We start from the raw sequence: 23,617 nt of genomic DNA, 5'->3' as shown, positions 1-23,617 counted from the left end.
CCCACCCACTCTCCTATCGCAAACAAAAGGACAGTGGGCGGGTTCTGGCTTCATGAAGTTACTATAGTGGAAAGTTTCTTCCCCTTTGAGTGACACATGGCTTCTCGCTCATGCGCAGTCTGGAGACAGTAAATTTTAGTGGTCCGTGGGTCCAAAAAGGTTGGCGGCCACTGCACTATATGACACACTTTTTTTTTTTTACATAGAAAGGAGTTCACGCAGCTTTTAGAAGATCTATAGCTTAGTTGCTAGAAAGAAACCCAAAAGTCAGAAGAGTAGTATAGCACTAAAATGAGACATGACCATGGGAACCAAGTGCATAGCTGGTAACCCCTAGGGAAATAAACATATCTCAGATATAAAACTCTATGCACATAGCTGATCCAGAGGAAGGCAAAAAAAGAACCCTGGTACAATTTGCTCCAACGGGAGAAAAAATTTCCTTCCTGATTCAATGAAGCAATCAGATGTTCCCTGGATCAACACTCTGTTATTATATTGTTCAAATTTTTTTTAAATGAAAGGTTGTAGGATAGACAACCTTGCTGCTAGCTTTGCTTCAATCATACGTGTTAAACTACATTATCCTGTTCAGACAATGACTTCGCACATCAACCCTGCTTTTATGACCTTGTTTATTATTTCTGACCAATCAATACAAAGGGCAGCTGCCAGGCGCCACTCACCTAATTCACCTTTCCTTATTTAACACTTAGTTATGCAAATATCTTCCAGTTTATATTGGCAAACAAATAAAAGCACTCACATAGGTCTTCAAAGCTGAACCATATTTTACTGTACCTTTAGCTGTGGCCATAAAAGTTGGTTTTATAGGGAAGATTGTAACATTAACATCTGGCTCTGGTTTTTCAGTGTCCTCAGCGTTGTTGCTTGTGTTACCCTTAAAGCATATGTAAATCTGATCACTAATATCTATGTAAGATTTAACATTTAAGTATTTTAAAAAAATTATTATCATCAATTTTATTTTTCCAGTTTTCCAATTTTCAAATAACTGATGATCCTGCCATGAGGGTACATATTTTGGCAATTTCTGTAAAGAGTGATTCAATACAACTAGACAGTAGGGTATGTATGTAAATAAAGAAGAACTACCTATACCCTCTATTGCTGTCATTTGGGGGCAGCAACAAACAAATCCAGAGTATGTCTCAGAGCAATGATTACTGGTAAGGTAGAGCTAATGGTAAATTCCATATTTGACAAGGGGAATAACCACCTCCAGAGATGAAGCTACACTAACTGAATGTGGTATAGAGTTTCATTTGACAACAGTTGCTCATGCTGCAAAAATTATGAGGCAGGCCCTGGGAAAGACTAAATATTTAGATCTTTCTGAATTTGAGGTTGTGGCAGGTGCAGTGCAGCCGCAACATTTTTCTTTCTATTGACAGGGGCTTATATTGTGTAAAATGTTGCCTAGCCAATCTTGACACTCACCATTTTATGGGCAACCAGTGGAGTGATTAAAGCATTGATGTTTCGTGGAAATAGCAAGGTTTGTTTGGTAACAGCCTGGTATGCAGCACTAACTTAGGTTTTTGTAGTGAGCTGTGTAAAAGATTACATGGTTCTACAATCAAGCCCTATTCAGGTACATAAAATACCATACATACTCAAATATAAATCAAAATCATAAATAAATCAAATATAAACCTCAAAATTATATTAGAAAAAGAATCTTGGTTTATACCTGGGTAACACCCATAGATGGCACTGTGTTCTCATGTATATTAAACTAGTGCCCTCAGAGAAATGAGTTTACAGGAGAACACATTGCCATCTACTTGTGGCCAACAATAATGTACAAATGATCATTTAGGAGCAAGTGACCAACTCAAGATCATAACCAACTTAAAAGCAAAAAATACTTTATTTTTATATTGGTTTATATTTGAGAATTGCATATATATATATATATATATATATATATGTATATATATATATATATATATATACACATATTATCATTATCAGTGATATTAGTGTATTTAATATTTTTTATTACTGGTATATTGTTGAGCTTTTTATTAGCTTTTCTTTATCACTGTAAAACCAATTCAATGTTCAGGTTAATTTGCAAAACTGCCCATTCCTCTATCTCGTCATGTATGCACGCTTATTTTCTTCTGGGATCAACTGATTTGAAATCACACAAGGAGCTTACAATTTCTGCAGATAGTTTAGGATTTGCTTCATAGAACTATCTGTGTAATGTATCTTGCAAACTAATAGATTAAAATGGCCCCAGTGGATCTCAGCTACTTAATAGGAATGTGCAATGCACTTTTAGGTAAACAGTACGTTTTTGTATGTGTGTGTGTGAAATGGCTATAAAGCAATTTTCCTGGGAGCCTGTAAGAATAGAAGTTCATCTTTTTGATTTTTTTTTTAAGCCCAGGAGGCCAGTGAGCACTCACAATTTAATCAGGAATTCACATTTCTGTCCTACAAAAATCAACAAACTGATGAATTCCTTTAGTTTGCTTGCGATTGCAAATTTGTTTGGAGAGGTCGGAGTAATCCCAGCTGTGTTTCGCAGATCAGTTGAGTGTAGATATAATGTTACTTCTATTTAAAAAGGAGTTCTTATTACAAACAATTGGGGTTACCAAATAAATGCGTCACATTTAAAGTGAGCCTAGCCTGGTCTAAAATACTGATTCTCTAAGATATTCTTAACCTGCCCAGCCCAAGAAAGGAAAACACTAATCTAAAACCAACTTTCATTGACCTAAATATAGGGTCATATGAAGCTCTAGTGCTGTCTCTTCCTGGGTGTCCAAATCCCTTACTAATTGTCTAGAACAGCCATTTTGAACCGAGGTTTCATGAAATTCTATGGTTGCTCCAGGATTATAATGGGGTTCCCCAAACTATGATTGATGGATCTCCAATTTTTAAGATGCCTGCATAGTCTTTAGCCAACACTACTTGGTAGAGCCAGCTACAAGACGAATGATTTTTTTTGTCTATTAGGTGATATTTTAGCCAATATATTAAGGGTGAGCATCTTCCCAATTGCCATCAATGTTAGAAGCTTTTTTCCCCAATAAGCCCCAAATAAATAATTTTAGCGAGAGGCTTCCTGAGATTCTTAACCAGAGTTTGTACTTTGTACAGTGCTGTGTAATATGTTGACCCCATTTAAATACTGTGTAATAATAATAAAATCAACACTCTTTCAAAAGACGGGCTATAGTGCTTTGAAATATAAGGACTATTTATAAAACAGGGAATTGGACATTTCCTTTTTGGAATCATTCTGGTCTGTATGTTTTAATGCCAGTAATTGATTCCCACCAGGGAATGTCAGATTCCCTGTTTTAAAAATAAAGTTTCAAGACTTATAACAAATGAATTTCTAGCACTTTTTGTGGCTAAACAGGTTGTTAGGAGGTCTAATCAATAGTAATCCTGCTGCTTTGTTCTGTGTGGGCAGACCACAGGGACCAATTGGTCATCTCCTAATGCTAAGCCCCACCCGCTAAAATTTAAATATTAAACAAGACAATATCAGTTTAAATCTAACTTGTGTTTAGATGTGAACTGCTTAACAGGCCAAGGATTATTTATTTTTACCCCTCTATACAACTTGACTTAATTGATGATCCTTGTTTTTAAAAATACAATTATCTGGAATCTTTCCTAGCCTGCTGATTGGACAAAGCTGGAGGATCACCAATCCAATCAGTCATCACTCTGATATCTTTCTCCTTCTACAAGCTTCCAATGTTTGACCAACACCATTCTGCAGTGCAGCAAGTATTTTACCCACCTCTCAAAATGGACTTTTCATTTACAGGGATTTACAAAAACATATTTATTCCCTTATTCTATGTGAATGTAAAGATAGATAAAACATTTTTTATCTACATCCAAAAGAACAATGTTGTGTATAGAATATCAGCTTGAGCATTCAATAGTCTACATTCAATTTATTAAAGTTCAACATGGCTTTTTGTAATTTACTCAATTTACACAAGGTTGTCTGAATGTCAAGTTTGCCGTTTCCATTATTTTGCTCTTTCTGATCTTAATGTGTAACAGCACTTTTACCTAACACATTTGCGATGCCACATTTATAGAAAACAGAAACTATAATTTCACCCAAAAATGTTGCAAAGCACAGTACTGGTGTACAGTGAAGAAATATGGTGCTACCAATATACAAAAATGTTTGCACCTGATCGTATTTGTTAAAGAGAGTAGCTGCGTGTATTGATGAGCTTTTGGTTTTGTCAATGGGCACATTGAGCCTGATTTATTAAACCTTTCAAAGACTGGAGAGAATACACTTTTATCAGTGAAGCTGGGTGATCCAGCAAACCTGTAATAGATCTGGTCAAGGATTGAAAAGAATTACTAAGAAATACCAAATGTCTTCTAAGACAGTGGTCACCAACTGGCATTTGGTATTTGGGAAAATTTTGGTAGTCCAAGTCTCTGGCCCCCCAGCGAAATCAGGAAAAGGACTCCTCTGAAAGGGGTGCACTGGCCTGAGCCCTGGACCATGTTCCCAGTACTGATCACAGGCTCAGACCTGCGAAGGGTGAGTGAGCAGGTTCTGGCATTATGATGTCATTCTGGGGGAAGTTTCTTCCCCTTTAAGCGGCACATGGCTCACCGCGTATGGGCGGCCTGAGTCTCTCCATTTAGTGGTCCGTAGGTCCAAAAAGGTTGGCGACCACTGTTCTAAGAAATCCATTCCAGGTTTGTTGGATCACCCAAGTTCACCGTTGAAAGTGTATCCTCTCCAGTCTTGGAGAGCTTGAAAAACTCAGTTTGAAACACTTTATCATAAGTCAATGACCTGACCCTGGAACCAGAGAGCAACCTTGCATCCTGACTTGCTCCTATTTCCTGACTAACCAGCCCAGCTAATACAAATACATAGATCCACAATTTGGATCACTAGGAGACATTATTTAAATCAGTACATTACAGCAGCAAAAAAGCCTTGACGTGTTGTGCGGGATGATTCTTAGTCATATGGCTCATGAGTAGTCCTCTGTGCTATCCAAAATATATTTTGGCTGGATATGATGATGGGAGATGATATTTAGCATAAGGTGTTTAGCATATTTTCTTTCTGAAATGTTCCTTTTTTACTGAATTATTTTTAGCTATTAGGAAATGATTCTATAAATTAATTCTACCTATATAGATGTATTATAAGATGTTGTTTTTTTAACACACTTGCAGATACATATTTTGCATAATTATATTTATATAATATATAAATATATATTAATATATCAACAAATTTAAGAAAGAAAACAAAAGGACTTCTTGTTGTTTCTCACCATCAAGCCTCATGTTTCCATATAACCAAGGACCTTTGGGTGTAAAACAGCAAGGCTGCCCGATACCCCATTTCAGTAAATGTTAACAATTCCGTAGGTGGAGTAAAATGAGGCTTTTCGAATTATTGGCAAATAAGAAAAAGAGACAATGCAACCGAAAAACACATTTTGTTTTGAACATATTAAATTACCCTTGAACCCAGAGATGAAAATCATTTTTGATATGTATTTTTTTTTTATATTTAGTACAAAAAAAATGTTAGGTGTGTTTTAACTATTTTGAAAAACACACACTCCTGACACAACACATTTTAAGGAATCACTTTCATAAGTAAAAAAATACTTAAGTTGCCTTTTTGACTTACCTAAATCCATAGTCACATGACTTCTAGTCCCAAATCCTCCCTGCATAGGCAGTTGGGTCTAAATGAGGTGGACACTTCCTATTGGGTGTCCAGTGGTAGAGTCTTCCCATAATCTTGAAGATGAGTTGGAGCAATGCCATCAGCTTTAGGGGTGCGGTTGACACTGGTACATCTACAGTGCTGGGTTATCATTGCCAGAAAGGGACAACTGACTTAAGTAAGTATAAAAGTGATTTAGAAAGTTGTTAAAAATGCTAAATGGGTGAGGGGGGCAGAAGGAAGAGATGGGAAGGGGCTTGCATTTTCCACAGAGTTTGGCTTTATTAATAAATATGCAGGAGTACATTTAGACTATATTCACACTGGTTATGAGGTTGCAGTTGGGATTCTGCTTTCCCGTAGCAGGAAAACGCTACCTATTGTGAGACGCTACATTTAACTTCTCCCATCTGCATAGAGAATGAATGGGGGCAGCAGTGAGTGGTATTGGTATCACTGGTGGTGAACGAGAAACTGGCAAGATGCCATCTACGAAAAGCCCTACATGATCCTTCAAACCCAAAGCAGGTCTGAACCTGACCTTAGGCTCCCTTTTTATTTTTGTTAACGCATTGGTAAATGTACATACCACCATGCATTACCAGCAAATGCACAGCAACATGTATACCTTAGGGTAGTGCTGTTTTTGCCATTCATAATATAAACCATTATACTAGCACAACACATCAACAGCGCAAAGATGTAAACAATCCGAGTTGTGTTAAAGCTTGGCATGCAGCATTGTAGATGACCTGTGGCCTCTTTGAAATGAAAGAGTCTTTTATGCAATGCACATAAAATGGCGCAGCAACAATGTTTACAAAAGAGTCTTATAAATGTATTTGCTTTGGAAATTTCTTCAAATGCTGTTATATAGTTGACCATCCAGCATGGCAGTACACAAACTAGATACTGAAAAAAAAACATCTATATAAAAGAAAAAAAAATGTGTACTGAAATGTCACAAATGAGTTATTTTCAGGCTAAATAGTGTATCCTAGTGTTTATAAACAATCTCTTCAAGCCAGAGACTCCACTGCAAGAATACAAAAAGCAATATTCATGTGAAAAGGATTTATGTTGCTTAAAGGCATGCATTGCATTAGAATATATGTTCGCCTCTCTAAAATCAATCCTCATTATTTTCTTTTGCGCACTGAATGTAAGTGCAAAATATTGAAGATATTCCCGGCTGGAAGTACAACTATTTTAACCTGGCCCAGCAAGACAGAGATTGGAGCCCTGGCGGGTAGAATAGATTTTGAACTAGAGATCATTAGTTTACTAGATAGAAACTTGTTTTTTTTTCTCATTTGTATATAAGCCGCTTTTTAGCCATTGTGTAAAAAAAAAAAAAGAATACATGAACGCAAGGTATTTTTTTAATTTAATTCCCTTTCTTCTCTTTTCAATGCCATTTACATAGTTCATACTCCTCGGTGTACTGCTAATTCACAAGTAGCCTAACATAAAGTGGTCATGATTAGCACTCATGGGTCTTTATTGTGTAAGAGTCAACATAATTTCCAACTAAAAGCCATATTTTTTTCTATTCTAATCTATTTCTGCAGTTACTGTATACTATTTGATACCTAAAACTGATAATTATAATATCAATCAGATCATTATCAATTAAAGAGGACATATCATCCAAATGTAGTTACTTCTAAAGCTACTGAAAGGTCCACTTGGAACATCAGTTGCTAATTAGGTTTTTGGGTTTTGATTTTCCCTCATTTTTGTCACTCCTCAGACTTGGTATTTTGTTACTATTTATTCATAAATGTATTTATTTATGCATTTATATAGCGGTGAGTTACAGATGCTATAGACGTGTCAGGGAAGCTCACAATCTAATGTCAATACAATAACATAATTGGACCTGATTTTTTAAAACTCCAGGAATGGAGAAGGTAAACTATAATGGGAAAAAAAGGGAGTGATCCAACAACCATGGAATGACCATCTGCTCATGCATATGAGAGTTCACTCCCGGTCACCTAGATATGCTGGAATTAAAACAAACTTTTCTACATATTTGCAAATTTCTGTTGAATGTACACTGAGCTGACATGCACATAGCAAGGCCCTTCTGAAATAAAGAGCTGCATGCTCATAAATTTTTGTTTAGAAAATTTACCTTTGAAAAGTGTTTTGTGCATCCAGTGCAACCCCCACCTTTTTTGTGTTCTCCCATTACTCTTTTTGCACATAAGCTTCCCCCCCCACTATACTCTCACCGCCATACTTTGCACCCTCCCAACACTGCTGGAGCTCTCAGTAATGTATATTTGATGTATAGGGGACAATGGGACCTTCTAGGTGTGACAGTGCTTGAACCTAAGTGGCCCGATTATTGACAATTGTGTGTGGGGTGGAGGTCCATGGCACTCCTGACAAAATTTTGGAACTAATCTACTCCACAGGTAAGACAAGCAAAGATGAAGCAGGGAAGTGCTGTGTGAACATTGCTGGGAAAGTATACGTGTCTGCAAGACAGGTTGGGTAGAAATACAGCACATGCCTGCAGGGTAGGCTATGTGAAAACACTTCCATTGTACCCTGAATAAATAAAGTGATGGTGTCTTTTTCCATATTTTCTGATCACCATGTAAAAAAAGAGAGCAAAGGGAACATATTCACATGGGGACGTCATACATATAAAATTTTATGTGTGTAATGTTTATTTGCAGAACATAACTGACAGCAAGCAGCAGGAAGAAAATCTTTGCAGTGTTTCATCATGCATCTTTTTTCCTAATAAAAGTGGACCTTTAGGTGTAAAACAGCATGGCTACCTAATACCCGCTTATAGGGAGTTTTAACATTTTCCTAGGTAATAATCTGTAGCTGTATCATCCAATTTTGACGCAGTGAAGCAAAGCTCTTTGAATTATCGGAAAATAAGACTGAGAAAATGAATACAACCGATCGACCTCAAACACAGTTCCAAACATATCGAATTCACCTTGAACCAGGAGTTGAAAATAATTTTTGATATCCAGTGTTTTTTGTTATTCAGTAAAAAAAAAAAAAAAAAAGTCCTCTTTGAATTAGATGGTAAAAGGCCTGAATTCTTTTCAGATATGGTAATGATTTCCTTCTAGAGTATGTTATTATTTGTTGTAGAAGGGATTGTTTGCTCAGATCCTGCAGCTGTTATCTTACCTAAAAGTAACATTTAAAATGACTATATCTTTTATCTTCCAAGATAATACATATTTAAAATGTATCTCAAGTGGGAATATTAAAGATGTAATATGACCAAAGCTCTGCTTATCCACAATAGTGTGCTCCCAAAAATAAATGAAGCTAAAGGAAACATCGTACAGTAACCCAGTTAAAAATAAATATATAACGCCAATATTATGTGCCAATAACCCATTCCATTGTGTCAAGGCACTTTTGTGCTCAAGTTTGTAAGCATATTTAAAGAAAAGAATACCGGTGTGGCTATCGAGAAAAGAATAATTAAGAAAATGTAACTTTTAGTAATGATAAAAAAGTTTTCCCTGCAGCTAAGACTAACAAGGACCCTCAAACACATTTAATGAATTCTCGTCACAATACAAATAGCAACTAATGCAACCTATGAAAATATTGACCTAGTGAAATAAAGTGTTAGCTTTTGGTACACTTTGTTTTATCTACATAAAGGCAATTTAAAGTGTTTTTTTTTGTAGTCAGTAAGAGACAAAGTTTGGAAAAAAAAAACAACCCTCCACAAAAATGTATCGGGGGGGGGGGGAACTGTTGCTAAAACTAGTGTTGCTTGAACATGCCTCTGTTCAGTTCTAGAGATGTTTGGCCAATCGCTAATGTTCTGATATACTGACATTCTAGCCACTTGGCTGCAGTATTTGGGACCCCTCAATGTACACAGTAGATAGCCACTGTCCCTTCTGTTCATTTTTCCTATGTAACATTACTCCCATTGTTTATACAGCCCACTGTAGCGGAATTTGTTGGTGGTGAGCAAAGTAACTGAATAATTGTGCCGTGCACAGTCCAGCCCCTGACAATCAACGAAAATCTTAGTGCCATAATTCTTTACAAGAGACTCATAGTATTTCCACTATTTTCATAATCTTACTTCAAAAAATGGTTTGAAACTGCTGTAATTTTTCTGATGTAGATTGTAATATAAACCATGTTTGCCGAACTGTGCAAGACCCCCTAAAATGCATAAGCATTCTTACATGGCTAAATCCTGAATGTACTTACTCATTGCAAACTTTGGAGGATTGTCATTGACATCAGTGAGGGTGACCGTAACAGTTGTGGTTCCAGAAAGGCCACCCATGTGACCCCCCATGTCCTTGGCTTGAATGACCACAAGGTATTCCTCTCTGGCTTCTCGGTCCATGTTAGGAAGTGCAGTTTTGATGATTGCTGGAAAAAGATAAAGATTATTTACTAATAGATTAATATTATTATTTTTCTTAATGTTAAAAGTTAAAAAAAAAAACTTCTTAAAATTTAGTGGTGGGTGTGTTGGGAAATACTTCTGTATTATATACAAGAGTTTTCAAATGACCAGATTACTAATACAATGCTGTGGGAAAGAATAGGACAATACAACAATGTCTGAATGAAAAATGGAATCCCCTAGTGGATAAACTGTTTTCTCTGCATGCATTTAAAACATAAAGGTGAACTTCAAGCAGATAAAATATACACATTGTTGAATATTGTATTTATTTATACATCATTAAATGCAAGGAGTGTGAAAACACTAATTTGACTTGGCATCAGTCTTTTGCAGTCCCTGTACATCCGAGCCCAGATTAGAAGAGGAGTGAACAGCTAGGAGACAATCAGTTGTGTGGTGGTAACAGAAGCATTCTGGTAGAAGAAAACGGCAGGTTTTCTTGACCCCTAATGTCTTCCTGTCATCTGCTGTGGCTGACCACAAAGATATGGTGCCCTGTTGGTTGTTCACCATGCTTTACAGTTGGGTTTAACCAGCTCTAACCCTATTCCAGGCTCTCCTGCTAATCATTCTCAATGGCTTTATTGCAGTCTCATTCTATGTAGTGGTGAGGGAGAACCTGCGACCTACAAAGGAAGCGGACTTAAAAAGGTACAGAATCAATAGAGTTCCATAAAGGTGATCAGGCTTCTCTACAGATCACTTATATCGTTTTTACGGAACAGCCAATGTAAATAGAGTATGTTAGATCTTCAATGCAACGGAACCTTAAATAGGAATATCAAAGACATGTAAGGTCTAACATCAGTAAATTGGTATTTTGGGTTTTAAAGACTATGTTCCTAAAACCTTTCATTGTTATGTAATAGTTTGGTCTGCATGTGAATGTGAAGAAGTTGAAAAATAAAAGAATGTGAAAAACAAAATGTTAGGGAACCTTAGTTGTTCCTACAACCACCAGAAGGAAAATAAGAAAATCCTAAATAAGTTGAGCCTTACACTGGACTAAGGGAAGTCTCACAAGTGGTGGAAATAGACAGGAGCAGGCCCCTGGGCAGAACTAACTTGAGACCCCACTGAACCAACTTGGTGCTCCTGTGGGGGATTAGGAGGGTCCTGGGACCTTTGAACTTCCCTATCTAACGTTCCTTATGTGACATTGTTGGACATCCAAGAACCAGAGCTTTTAGGTAAAGTGGAGTGAGTCATATCAATGTTTATAGCTTCCTGGTGTAGTAATGCCTTTATAACATTATCCATGTACCTGACAGAGAGAGACTTAGGATCACTATATGAATTGTTTGACTCTCTATGGACCGGTCACCACACTTTACAATATTTACAATTCACATATACAGTACAAGCTTATAAACAGCTAGCAGCTTGTGAAAAATATCAAAATTCAAAATCAAGATTTTCTTACTTTCATCACTTACTCAAATTCTTTGAATTAAAGTTTTTCAAGCCATCTTTTCATAATGGAGTGAAATAGTTCTACTACATTTTTTTCTGTACGGTATGTGCTTTACTTTGGGTACATTGTTTAACCTTCATTTTCCTGCAACTAAGTATGCTTCTTTAGAAACTGTCATTTACACCTTGAAATATTAAAGTTATAACAGCATTAAGTGCAAGAGTTTCTAGTTTGTAAGAAGACAAATATACTGCACATTTCACACAAAGCATTTTTTTCTGTCCCATTAGCTGTGTGAAAAGCTTTTGTCGGATTTATGTCAAGATGTATTTTCCTCATTTTATAATTTAAATTATTTAAATAAAATTTGTTTCTTTACTTAGGTACTGAGAAAAGGTGTGCTGGCAGAAGGACTGAAGGCTGGAATACTAACTTTACCTAACTTTAATCCTTCATTCTTTTTGGATGAAGAAGTTATTTGATTTTGTACCAGACAATACACTTGGTATGCTTCTAGCAATTTTGTAAGATTATGGAAGACTATTTCAAATATATAAAGGATTGAAGTTACTATTATTGACTTTATTCCTTTATCCATTTCCTATTGGATGTCCAGTGGTGGTCTCTTTAGATGCTCCAGAACATTTAACCATTATGAAATCAATAAGGAGTGGACATGGACTGCAATGGTGGCTCTAAATGGTTTACACTTCCAGAAGTGCCATAGAGGGATACATGACATCAGATAAGGAAAAATAATAGAGGGGTTAAGGTTTTGGTTAGGAAAATGTCTAGGTGAAAAATAAGAATGAGGGGATCACATTTGCACTTCAGGTTAACTTTCCTATTGTGAATCTTAGCACAAGGTGTGAATCACAAGAGCAGAAAATAAAATTAGTTGGAAGATAAAACAATTTAACTATATATGTCTGTACTTTGAATTTTTCCTGGGGTTCTACTTTAAATAGCCCACAACAATCTATTTCCTAGTTTCAAAGGATCAAATAACAACTGCAGTGAAAATTGTGTGAAACCACTGAAGTGCCAGTTCAAAGGCATCTTCAATTGCTTTCCACCCCAATTTTAATTTGCTTACTTGAAAAAGGGAAACTATCACATCAGTATGTAGAAGGTTTCTAGACAATATTCACCTCTATTCAGTGGTGTCTTTTATCTTTAAAATTGAAGTAAAAAGCTTTAAAAATCGCCATGTACATGGGCATTAGGGATGAGTGTATCAGACTATAGTTCGGTGGCAGTGAATTGAAGCCCAATGGGGGCAAATCTTGTTATTCACTTTTAGTAATTAGTAGGGATAATGATTAAGATATTGTCAGGTCAGGCACAGTTAATGTCAAAAAAATAATATTTGAAAAAGTATCCCTGCCTGGGACATAGAATGGTCGGCTTTCACTAATAGTATCAACATATAAACTGACATTAGAGCGAACCCACCCATTTATAGCAAATGGGGCTTTGCTATATGCATTCCTTCAGATTATGAGCTTTTGTGGGCTCATTTGACCAAGGACAAAGGATATACACTTCTTCATAGGTTTTCCTTTTTTCTCATGGCCATCCCATAAAACCAAAAAGACAGAGGACTAACTGGCCATAGCAACCCAAAAGGATTAAAGATTTAGTAGAAAATAACTTTTTAATAGCTAATACTTTTTATAGAAATGTACATATCCACATATTAGGAGGGAAGCTGAGAAGGAATGGATGTGGATGTGAAAAAAGGACATTCCTTCTAAATCAAAGACAGTTGGGAGTTATGGTATTACATCCCGGGCAATGTTATCTTCTTTTCCACTGAATCATTGCTAGAGCTGATCTGCAGACACATCTCTAAATATATCATGAACATAACCACTTCTGTGGAGGAAGACAAAAGATTATCTTTAAAGTCACACTACATTGGCTCTTCCACTCTATTCCGAATAGCTAATGTGGTAATTAGGATCTAGAGATAAGAATATTTTAGGCGCATAGAAAAATGGCATGTTACCGTTACTCCTGTCGGCTGATTATCTGTCATCTTTCCTAATTTTGTTAAAGTAGTTGGCTGTCTTTGATGGTCTTTCTGTAAGCTCAGCAGTTTGCAGAGATGATGAAAATGTAGGTGCAGTAAATGAAATTAGAAATGCAAGTGGTGGATTGACTGTATGAAGCTAGACTGTTCTAAGAAAAGTTGTTCTAGTGTCCATATTCTATAAACAGTTGCATGTAATGTTAGTGTTAAACTTTGCCTTGTCCCATGTCCCTTTCTGAAGTTGTAAAGCAACAGTCATTGGGCCTGATTTATTAAAGCCCCCCAAGGCTGGAGAGGATACATTTTCATCAGTGAAGCTGGGTGATCCCACAGACCTGGAGTGGATCTGGTTCAGGATTCAAAACACTTGCTAGCAAACAGCAAATTACTTTTCAGGTTTGCTGGTTCACCCAGCTTTACTGATGAAAGTGTATCCTCTCCAGCCTTGGCGACTGTTAAAATATAGCAACCAAACAACTAAAGGAGTTGCCAGCAATGGCACTATATTTCACCATAACTATTTTCTGTTAAAATATAAAATGAAAATGAAGTTTATAAAGCTAAAATAGGTCCCCTATTAATAAGAAAATGTTTTGCAGAACCCAATTATAAGTATATAATAGGCCAGTATAGTCCACCTTCTGCAGCTTCTTTTGATGCTGGGTGGCAACGATGCTGCACTGCTCTGAAATTCACAGCAGCATTGTCATTCTCATGTAGGCTGTGCCTGATTGCAGTACAGTAAAATGAGAACATTTTAAAAAAGAGATGAAGATAATTTTTCTGAGCCTGCATCTCGCCAAACAGCACCCGTCCATACCTAGTTCTGCCCACTATTTTCTGGAATGTCCACACTGCTTCTGCTTCCTGAAACCCTTCTAATGTGAGCATGTCTAGGAAAGAGTGGAGACACAACTCTTGCCTTCTGAGATAATTGATCCCACATTCACCCTTAATATTTATTATTATTATTATTATTACTAATAAACAGGATTTATAGTGCCAACATATTATGCAGCGCTGTACATTAAATAGGGGTTGCAAATGACAGACAGATACAGACAGTGAGAAGAAGAGGACCCTGCCCAGTAGAGTGTACAATACCCCCCCGCAGATGCATACTTACAGAGATTGGATAGTCTAGGTTCTGCAGTTTGTTTAGGCCATCATAAAAGTTATCACTGTTCTGGACCATCACAGCCCCATAACCAGTGTAGGCTTGAAGCCCTGGGCACCAAAATAGCCAATGGACCTTGGTAAGTATAAAAATGTCAAGAGGAAGGGTGGCTTAGTTTAGGTCAGAGAAAGGGGAAACGCAGGATAAACACTTTTTGTTTTAAGTGCATTGATTCTTGATGTTTTATTAATAACATTTTATTATAGTTATAGTAATTTGATAACTACATACATTAGCTCTGCTAAATGATTTGCAGTATTGAAGAACAGGTTTCTTTTAAAGCTCCTTTTTGAAAATGCAGATCTATGGAATGTCCTGCTTATTAAAGACAAATCAGTACCTTGGTGCCTCCTGTCCATTCCAACTCAAGTCTTCGAGAGCCATAAACGCATGCCAGGCAAGAATTTGCATACAGAGAAATTTTTATTTCTAAAACCACTACTTTACAAATATACTGCTGTCTATTAGGGATTTACAAAAAATGTGTGCAGTTCCAGGCCCTCAGGGGCTAGAGTTGGACATCCCTGTCTCAAAAAAATAATTGTCCTACTACTACTCTGTCCCCTCCCATTCATTCTCCCTATAAAAAGGAATAGAGGTTTTTATCTCTTGGTTGTGAATAAATATTGCTAGACAGTCTTGATAAACAGTAGTACTGGGGCCATCATGTGTACAAGGCTTTGGACATGTTAAAGTGATAGTAAGACTTGTACTAATTCCACACCCTGCTTTTCCTCTGGAGGAGCAAGTTGGGGAAAGAGGTAAAGCAAGCCCAGGCTGGCATGATGACACATTCCCAGGAGGTGTTTCCAATAAAGTCTAGATAAAGCTAAAGCTAAAAATAGTGCACCACCTAGTTGTGAAGATGACTTTCTGCAGGTGACAGTGTTTGGTTGTAGATAAGTATTGCAGAGAAAGCTTTTCATTTTAAATACTACTTTAAAATAGATTTTTCATTAATTCTGCTTTAGTAACCTTCTTGTAAATGCATATCTTTATTGAACAGTGCTTTTTTAATTCTGCCTAAAATTCGGCTTTAATTTTTAAACATAATACAGCTGCATGGATAATGGATATAAGTACACCATAATGCTGAAAAATAGTCAATTTGTTATGATTTGATCTCCAGCTTGTACATTTCCATCCATCAGATCTCTCTTGATAAGGGCAGGAAGTGTATTTATGAACTTAGTTTGGTTTAAGGTAAATCAGATTAAACTGTAAACAGAGTAGCGGATTAAATGAAATATATAGATCACATTGCCCCCCTCCTACGGAGAGCTCCTTTGTTATGACATCCGGTGACATAGTAATAAATGTGCCGTAAACATAGTACTCACATTGTTCCTATCTTGGAAGTGAGACAATGTTCCGTACTGAGATAATACGCCACTTTGTATTGCAAAACTATTTTTCACATGACAACTTGGTAATCTCTACCTAAAGTGTACATGTTTGATATACACACTGGGAACATTAGTTTACATTATGTACTGTATGTGCTACTTGGTGTTGTCACCAATTATGAATTTCAAAGGAAAGCTGATAGTGTGGGGAATGTGTGTTGTAATGATTCACCTAAACAATTCATATTTCATTTTAATAGGATGATATGAAGTATGATGTCAAGGCTATTTTGATACTCTTTAAGTATCAACAAGAATGAGAGTATTATTCATTGTTGAGGTGTAATTATCAATGATCCACCATTCCCCAGATCCACAGGCTTAAAGCTGAGTTCAAAACACAGAAATGAAATGCTTATATAAGTGCAGTTTACCTGTCCAAGGACTTGTAATTCTGACCATTTAGTTTTAAGTACAGCCTTGTTAAACAGGGTATAAGACCAGATTTTTATCTGCTGCAGTTAAGTAACAGTTACAGGTTTTCCCACTGCCCCCGTTCAATGACTGGACAGTGAAAAAGAAACAGAAAACCGATGAACATAACTTTGTTGCTCTGTTCTCTTCCTCCACCAGCATTATGCACTGCAGAACAACTGTATGGCTTTCTGTGCTTCTTTCTCTTCCCCAAAATAAATGTTGTTATACAAGATGCAAGAGGCTGATGCCAGGTCAAATTTATGTTCCTATGAATTGTTCCTATGTTAAAAGATGTATTACTGAATAAAGAACTACATTAGTTTAAAGTTTTTGAACTGAATTGGTTTGTAAAAGTTTGGATCACTTAGGTTCACCTACGTCTGCTTCAAATATTTTGCTAGACCTTTAGTAAAGTCTTTGTATGTCCTTGTTAAATCATCTAGCCTTTAAGCCATCCTTAGTTCATTGCTGTATTATTTTATAGGTATAAAAAATGAGCACCTAAGTCATTTTACAAAGAAACCCCTATTCCCAGAATATAAATGTGTTAGGCATATACCAGTTAGGTTATATTATCTCTGATTAAAACTATCCTGCCACTAGCCAATTTTACACTGCTGTATCTTCTGCAGAATTGTAATTCTTGTAGTGAAGCACCTGCCTGTACCCCTTTTATTCAGTTAATAATAACAACTTCTTTCTTAAGAACTTTTTTCTTTAAAAATGTCATGCTGCTGCCCAGTAATACACTGTTGTATCCTTTGCATTGTCATCATTTTTGAGAGCCATTAGATAAGTGTGACAGGGCAGGTTTACATTATGAGAACAGGGACAACCACAGTGAATTACTGTCCCTTTTTGACTGAGAGAAAAAGAAAGAAAATCTTATTTTTAAAAAAGAAACAGACTATGGTGTGGTGCAGTCAGGGCGTATTGTAAATTGTCTGATACTCGGATTTTGTTCTCTAACACCACACACAGCTGTACGGTTTGCGGAGAATGTAGACCACCCATGTGACACTTTCTAAGTTTGAATGACAACTAAGGCAGCAATAGTTGACAAGAGAAGAGCAAGAACAGAGTAGATAAAAAGTATAGGGTTTGATGACAGTTGAAGTCTAAAAGCCAAGATCGGTGTTGGGGCTGCATGAGATTCTAATGCTGGGTCATAACAAGCTACAGAGGGCAAGGAAAATGGTTTCAGAAAAGGCAGCCGTGGTCTACATAAAATGAGGATAAAACAAGGTAAAACTAGGGTTCTGCTTCAAAGACCCACTATAGTATAGGGCCCACAATATTGTATATTGGTAACTGTATACAAAAATACTTTCAATTGTAGTATTTAGTATATGAACTCCTTCTACTTATTTATTTGTATTCCTTTTTACTTATTTACTTTTATTTATATTTTATCCACCTGACATACTGACATAATTGCTTCCAATAGTTATTATATATATATATGTATATATATATATATATATATATATATATATATATATATATATATATGATGTAAAACCTTTTTTCCAAAGAAATGCTTCTGTAAATCCAAAAAAACTGTATATGTTAGTTGGAGCTCATCTAACACGATATGTCCATCTAAGAATACCCTGTGCATCAGTGGTGGACATAGCCAACATCTTGCCCCTATGCAGAACTAACTTGGAGCCTCTGTGGGAGCCTCTGTTGGCTGTGGAGGCTTTGGGGACCCCTGCACACTTTGCACCTCCCTATGTCCACAAGGTGACAGCATTGCTACCAGTCCCTATTACAGAATGAATTGCGTTGTCATCCTGTTAAAGGAAGGAGATCATCCACTCTTCATAAAACATAAACAACAATATAACCGTGTTACAGAGGAAAGTCAGATAAACAAAAACTAATGAAATAACAATTATTATAAAATCCTTTAGCTAAATCAATGGCATAGTAGTAGATTGCATGTTTAAAAAAATAGGAACGGTAAGAGGAAAATGTAAATTAAACTGAACTAGAGTTTGTGATTTTGCAGCCTTTAAATGTGACATTCAGCTAGGGCTTAATAGATAAATATATTCCTTTGAACACAGGGGTATAAATAGAGAGGATTGCTCGCTATTTGCAGTGGAAGAAAACTAGTGAAAAATCTGCTTTAGCAGAGCAGCAAACAGAGCGCTGAAATTCCTCTCCAAGTAGCTGCCAATGAAATCCGGGAACACATTATTCATTACTGTGGTTAAATCTATTTCACCTAAATAATAAGTAAAGCGAGCCCTCGAGCAAGACTGTTGCAAGCATATCATAATCTTAAATTCTTTCAAATATTACTAAAGGAGATCAGCAATCATAGTTCAGATGTCATCTAAGTGAGACTGCATCTTGGAAAGTAGAACAAGTAATACCACAAGATAACATATCTTTACGCTGCAGTAATGGTATCTTTTTTTTGTTCGCTGAAAAGCTCGACTGAAAGACAGAAAAAAAATCTTGAAATTACAAAAATCGGTATCAAAGAAGAACTATTTTATTTTAATCACTCGGAATGTAGATGTTTTGTCCCTCTATACCAAGATACTTACAATATATAAAAGAACAGAAATGGAAGGGCTAGGTAATTCTAAGGTGCCATTCATTTTTTTTTTCTTTTTATTATTCCACTGATTAATTTTCAGCCTGACATGAAACATTTTATATAATTTTCACTGTTTTAGAGTTCTAGTAACACAACTGAAGAGGGGACTGGAGCCTGAAGGTAATGTAGAGTGCGTGATAGAGTATCTGCTGACAAGCCGCAATAAGCATAATGGATAACAGACTGCTTAGACAACATTTAAGTTCTTGGTGAATAGTGGGATTCAATATTAGGATTTGTAGATGTGTGTGTGACTTATTGCAATATAAGCTGTATTGCTGTTTTTGGAATATATATTGTAGATTCACTTAAGGAACGTTTATTGAAAATGCCCAGATGTTAATAAAGTTTAAGGATTTTATACATTTTTTTTAAAAATATTGTTTATAATATAAAATAAAAATATGTTTTCCTTTAATCATTGGAGATGATGAAGCTGTGTGAGCAATGTATTGGGAAGTGATGTAACTATGTAAGTCATTATGGTTAGTATAGTGGACAGTAGAGGTGGCGGAGTGTGTTGGAGCGGCATGTGAGATAGTGTTGGTATGCTGCCAACGATAATACATTGGAAGTGGTGGACATTTAATTTGGAGAGGGTGGAGCAGAGGAAAGTGTATTGGAAGCAGTGAGAAGTGCAGGTTGGTCAGGGTATTTAAACATAAAAGAAAGTCACAAAATTCACCTCCCATAGGTTTTAGTAGGTATTAGTTACAATTTGTTCATTTTTCCTCGCCAGATCATTTGCCCGGTGGATCTTCAGCAAACTTTCACTCACCACATTACCCCATTCTCTAAAGTGTTATCTCAGACCTCTGAGATATTGAAACTGGTAGTGAAGAAGTAAATAAATATATATATATATATATATATATATATATATACACACGGCATCCACCCATCTTTTATGTCGGCTGTACAGGAGGAGGCTGATACCAAGCAACATTCAGGTACATTTACTGCCTGCATTTACAAAACATGTTTGATGATGTTTTCAATTTTACAGAGATGTATAATTTGTGTCTTTATATCTAAGTGGAGTTTAGCTTCAACAAATATAAAAGCTGAATTACAGCCTTTTTTAATATTCTTCAGTTGCAGACATGGTTTGTATGTGTTACTGCCATATTAACACATTTAGAATAAAAGTATAATCAGTTTTAACAATTTAGCTGTTTTTTCAACCCTTATGTTTTTAGGAATGAGCATGCAATGGCAGTAAACATAAGGCTCTAAATCTGACTTTTGCTTGCGAACATGTACAGATAAAGCAGTCTGCTTCTATACAAGGGCGCCAAGCTGATTTATCAGAGTGCCACATTGCAGGACATCCATTGAGGTCTATGGCTGTCAATGGATGTTGGGTTGGCTGACAAAAGAGAACAGCCTGTTATTTATATATGCTTAGAATGCAATATATATATATATATATATATATATATATATATATATATATATATTTATTTACTCTATATTACCACTTTTCAGCAAATAAATGATATACAATATTTTATATTAGTAGTTTTTGCATACCTGTATGAGGCTCTATGGAAAAGTAAGGTTGTCCTTCCAAAATGCTGTAAACTAGTTTAGCGCTGTTTCCATACACTGGGTCATCAGAATCAGTAGCTGTTACCTTGGTGACAAATGTCCCTGTTGAGAAAGACAAAGATAAAATGATCAAATTCTAATATTCCAACATACATAGATGGAATACTTACCTAAATATATCATATGATCATTACAAATAAAATGCAACTTCACTAACCATACTTACACACTAATATTAGGTACATAAGTAAAAAAATAAACATCCATTAAATTTAACATCATTTAAGGAGGAAAAGCCATAATCAACGTAAATCTACTGGTATGATCGCTAATCTATCCATTATATATACAGCAATCTATTTAATACTATTTGCTTCATTTTGATTTAAAGTAAACGTACTTGACTAAGCTGGCTACGAAGTGAAGATCCCAGCAAACTTAATTCACTTTATGAGCTGGTAAAATGGTCCAGTTTGCTTAGGGGACCCTGAACCACTTAAGACATACATCACTGTGTTATTAAATAAGATATTTTTTTTTATTAGGATATAACCTTATGGGGAAGAATACTTAGCTCAACTCAAATTATAAGATCAACTATAGATCTCCATTTTTGACTTCTTACATGTTCCTCTTCCAAGTTCCAGATCCAGGTTCTTCTTCTGGTTCCAGGTTCAGGCTTTAGCGTGGCTTGTCTCCAACCTCAACTACACTCTACTTGAAGAAGTTGGAAATTTAATTCCATAGTGAAACCAGTAGGAAGGAGAAGCCCAGGTGGGTTGTATTTGGAAACCTAGGTAATTATACTGATTGTAAATTGCAGAAGTGTGGACCCCACTTTTTTATCCTTTATGACATATTTTATATAATATAGATCAGCCAGTTTATGGTACATTAGCCTGATGGTCAATGGGATGAATGCCACTTATATCGCTGACTATTGGTAAGAATGCCACCTTTACAGATTGCAAAATAGAATATTGGTGTCAATGGTAACTGACCTGAGAGGTACATCTTGCTCATTGCTCAAGGAACCCCTAGCAATCTCTGGAGGATCCCTAGGGTTCCACTGAACACTAATATAGAGCATGTCATCTCATTTTCTAAGTACAGGTGGGTTGAAACAGGGAAATCCAATTCGATCCTTCCTGGTTTCACACCACTGTTTTTGTGTCACACTCTCAAAAAGGTGAACTGGTTTGTGGTTTTTTTAAAAGTCAACTGGGTTACTCTAATACTGGTGTCATCTATGTTTAATCAATGGAAATTTCCATTTTTTACTTTTTTAAATTGCCTTTACCTTTTTACGGCTTTAAATAAACTTTGACTGTGCGCCACCTGAAAACCTTTTTAATGTATTATTTGCTGCCTTTAACACTGTAATAAAGACAGACTTAAAAAGCTTTAGCTAGTGCATGATACACTATAGCTGTGGTTGAATCTGGGCTTGAAAAGCCCAAATTAATGGCATAGCTGAGTGTACTTTGGAATCAATGCTTGGTGAGGGTTTCTAAATGTATTCTTTCAATTGCAGGTAACATTAAAAAAGTATATAAACTATATAACATTGAAAAACAATATTTTTTTTACATTGTTGGAGAAAACAAAATATTCTACAGGAATACTAACATGTAGTTAGTATCCTGAAAAACCAAAACCTAGCTCAGCAAGACAACACTCTTACCTAACTTCTACCCAAGCCTAGCAAATGGCATAATTGAATATTTTCATGTTAGGTCAAGTGATATTGCACAGTATAAGGTATATTTTTACAGGTGTTCCGTACAGTACCATTATTATGTTGCAATATATATATATAGCTAATGGAATATATGCACAGTCAGGATACAATCAAATTTTAAATATATTAGGTGAGATTTGCATTTTTTTAATTACGGGTAAAGACTCTTTTGCGCATGTTTGAAATCAGGTATGTGCAGAAGAAGCAGCCTGGGGCCTCCTGGCATACTTGACATATGTATTTACCGCAGAAGTAAAGACAGGAGGCAAACAGCCACCCCCCTCTAAATAAAAAAAAAAAATATTCAAATATTTTTTAAATGATATGTTAAAAATATCATAACTCAGCTTTAATGTAAAAAATAAATAAATAGTTCCAAATATATTTGCATTTATCATGTCTTGTGTGAGTTAGAATTTTTGTATTGAAAAAAAACAAAAACACTACATTTTGCAATTTTCTCTCTATTCAATTTAATTTCAAAGTCTCCAATATAATATGAATCTTTTCCATCATCATACCAAAACAAGGAATGCAGTTAAGTAATATGTACCATTATTGACATAAATCAATAAATTGTAATACTATAGAATATTTTTTCTATGCCATTTCAAGCAACACCGTACACTCAGGACATAAAAAATCCATAAATATACTTTAATAATGTGATATTAAAGTATATATTGACTTGAGCAATCCTGGCCATTCAAAAGGGAGTATTCATCTTAACTGCTACCATGGGTAAAGGTTTATCAATTTTTTGAAAGATGTAAGGACTATTTTATTACAATTATTGATCATGAATAAACCTTCCCATAGATGTAAAGGCAAGGTTTTATTAAGCTTTTATTGATTGGGCTAAGGAGCACAGCTTTTCTTTAAATGATTATTAACATTAAGCAGATCAACAGATGTCTGATTTATGTTATGTTTTGAAATACAAGCTGTGAGCGCTTTTATCTTGGAATTCTCAAATGACAATTTACTACTACTACTGTCTGAACTATGTAATACTGCATAAAAGCTACAGATCTGATCATTATGCTTTTGAGGTTTATTGTATTTATTTAAGAAATATATATATATATATATATATATA

General features: G+C 35.7%; 1 protein-coding gene across 1 annotated transcript in view; it reads right to left on the bottom strand.

The window, feature by feature from the left end:
* CDH8 (cadherin 8) overlaps positions 1-23,617 on the bottom strand; it is a 248,417-nt gene that overhangs the window by 79,599 nt on the left and 145,201 nt on the right. The window contains exons 4-5 of the mRNA XM_072422718.1: positions 20,760-20,879; positions 9,956-10,123 (exon numbers count right to left, since the gene is read on the bottom strand). Of these exons, the coding sequence (XP_072278819.1) occupies positions 9,956-10,123; positions 20,760-20,879 (288 nt within the window). The remainder of the gene's footprint in view (positions 1-9,955; positions 10,124-20,759; positions 20,880-23,617) is intronic.

This window comes from Pyxicephalus adspersus, chromosome 9, assembly GCF_032062135.1.
Source record: "Pyxicephalus adspersus chromosome 9, UCB_Pads_2.0, whole genome shotgun sequence".
Taxonomy (NCBI): domain Eukaryota; kingdom Metazoa; phylum Chordata; class Amphibia; order Anura; family Pyxicephalidae; genus Pyxicephalus; species Pyxicephalus adspersus.
This window is presented reverse-complemented; position numbering and strand designations above follow the sequence as displayed.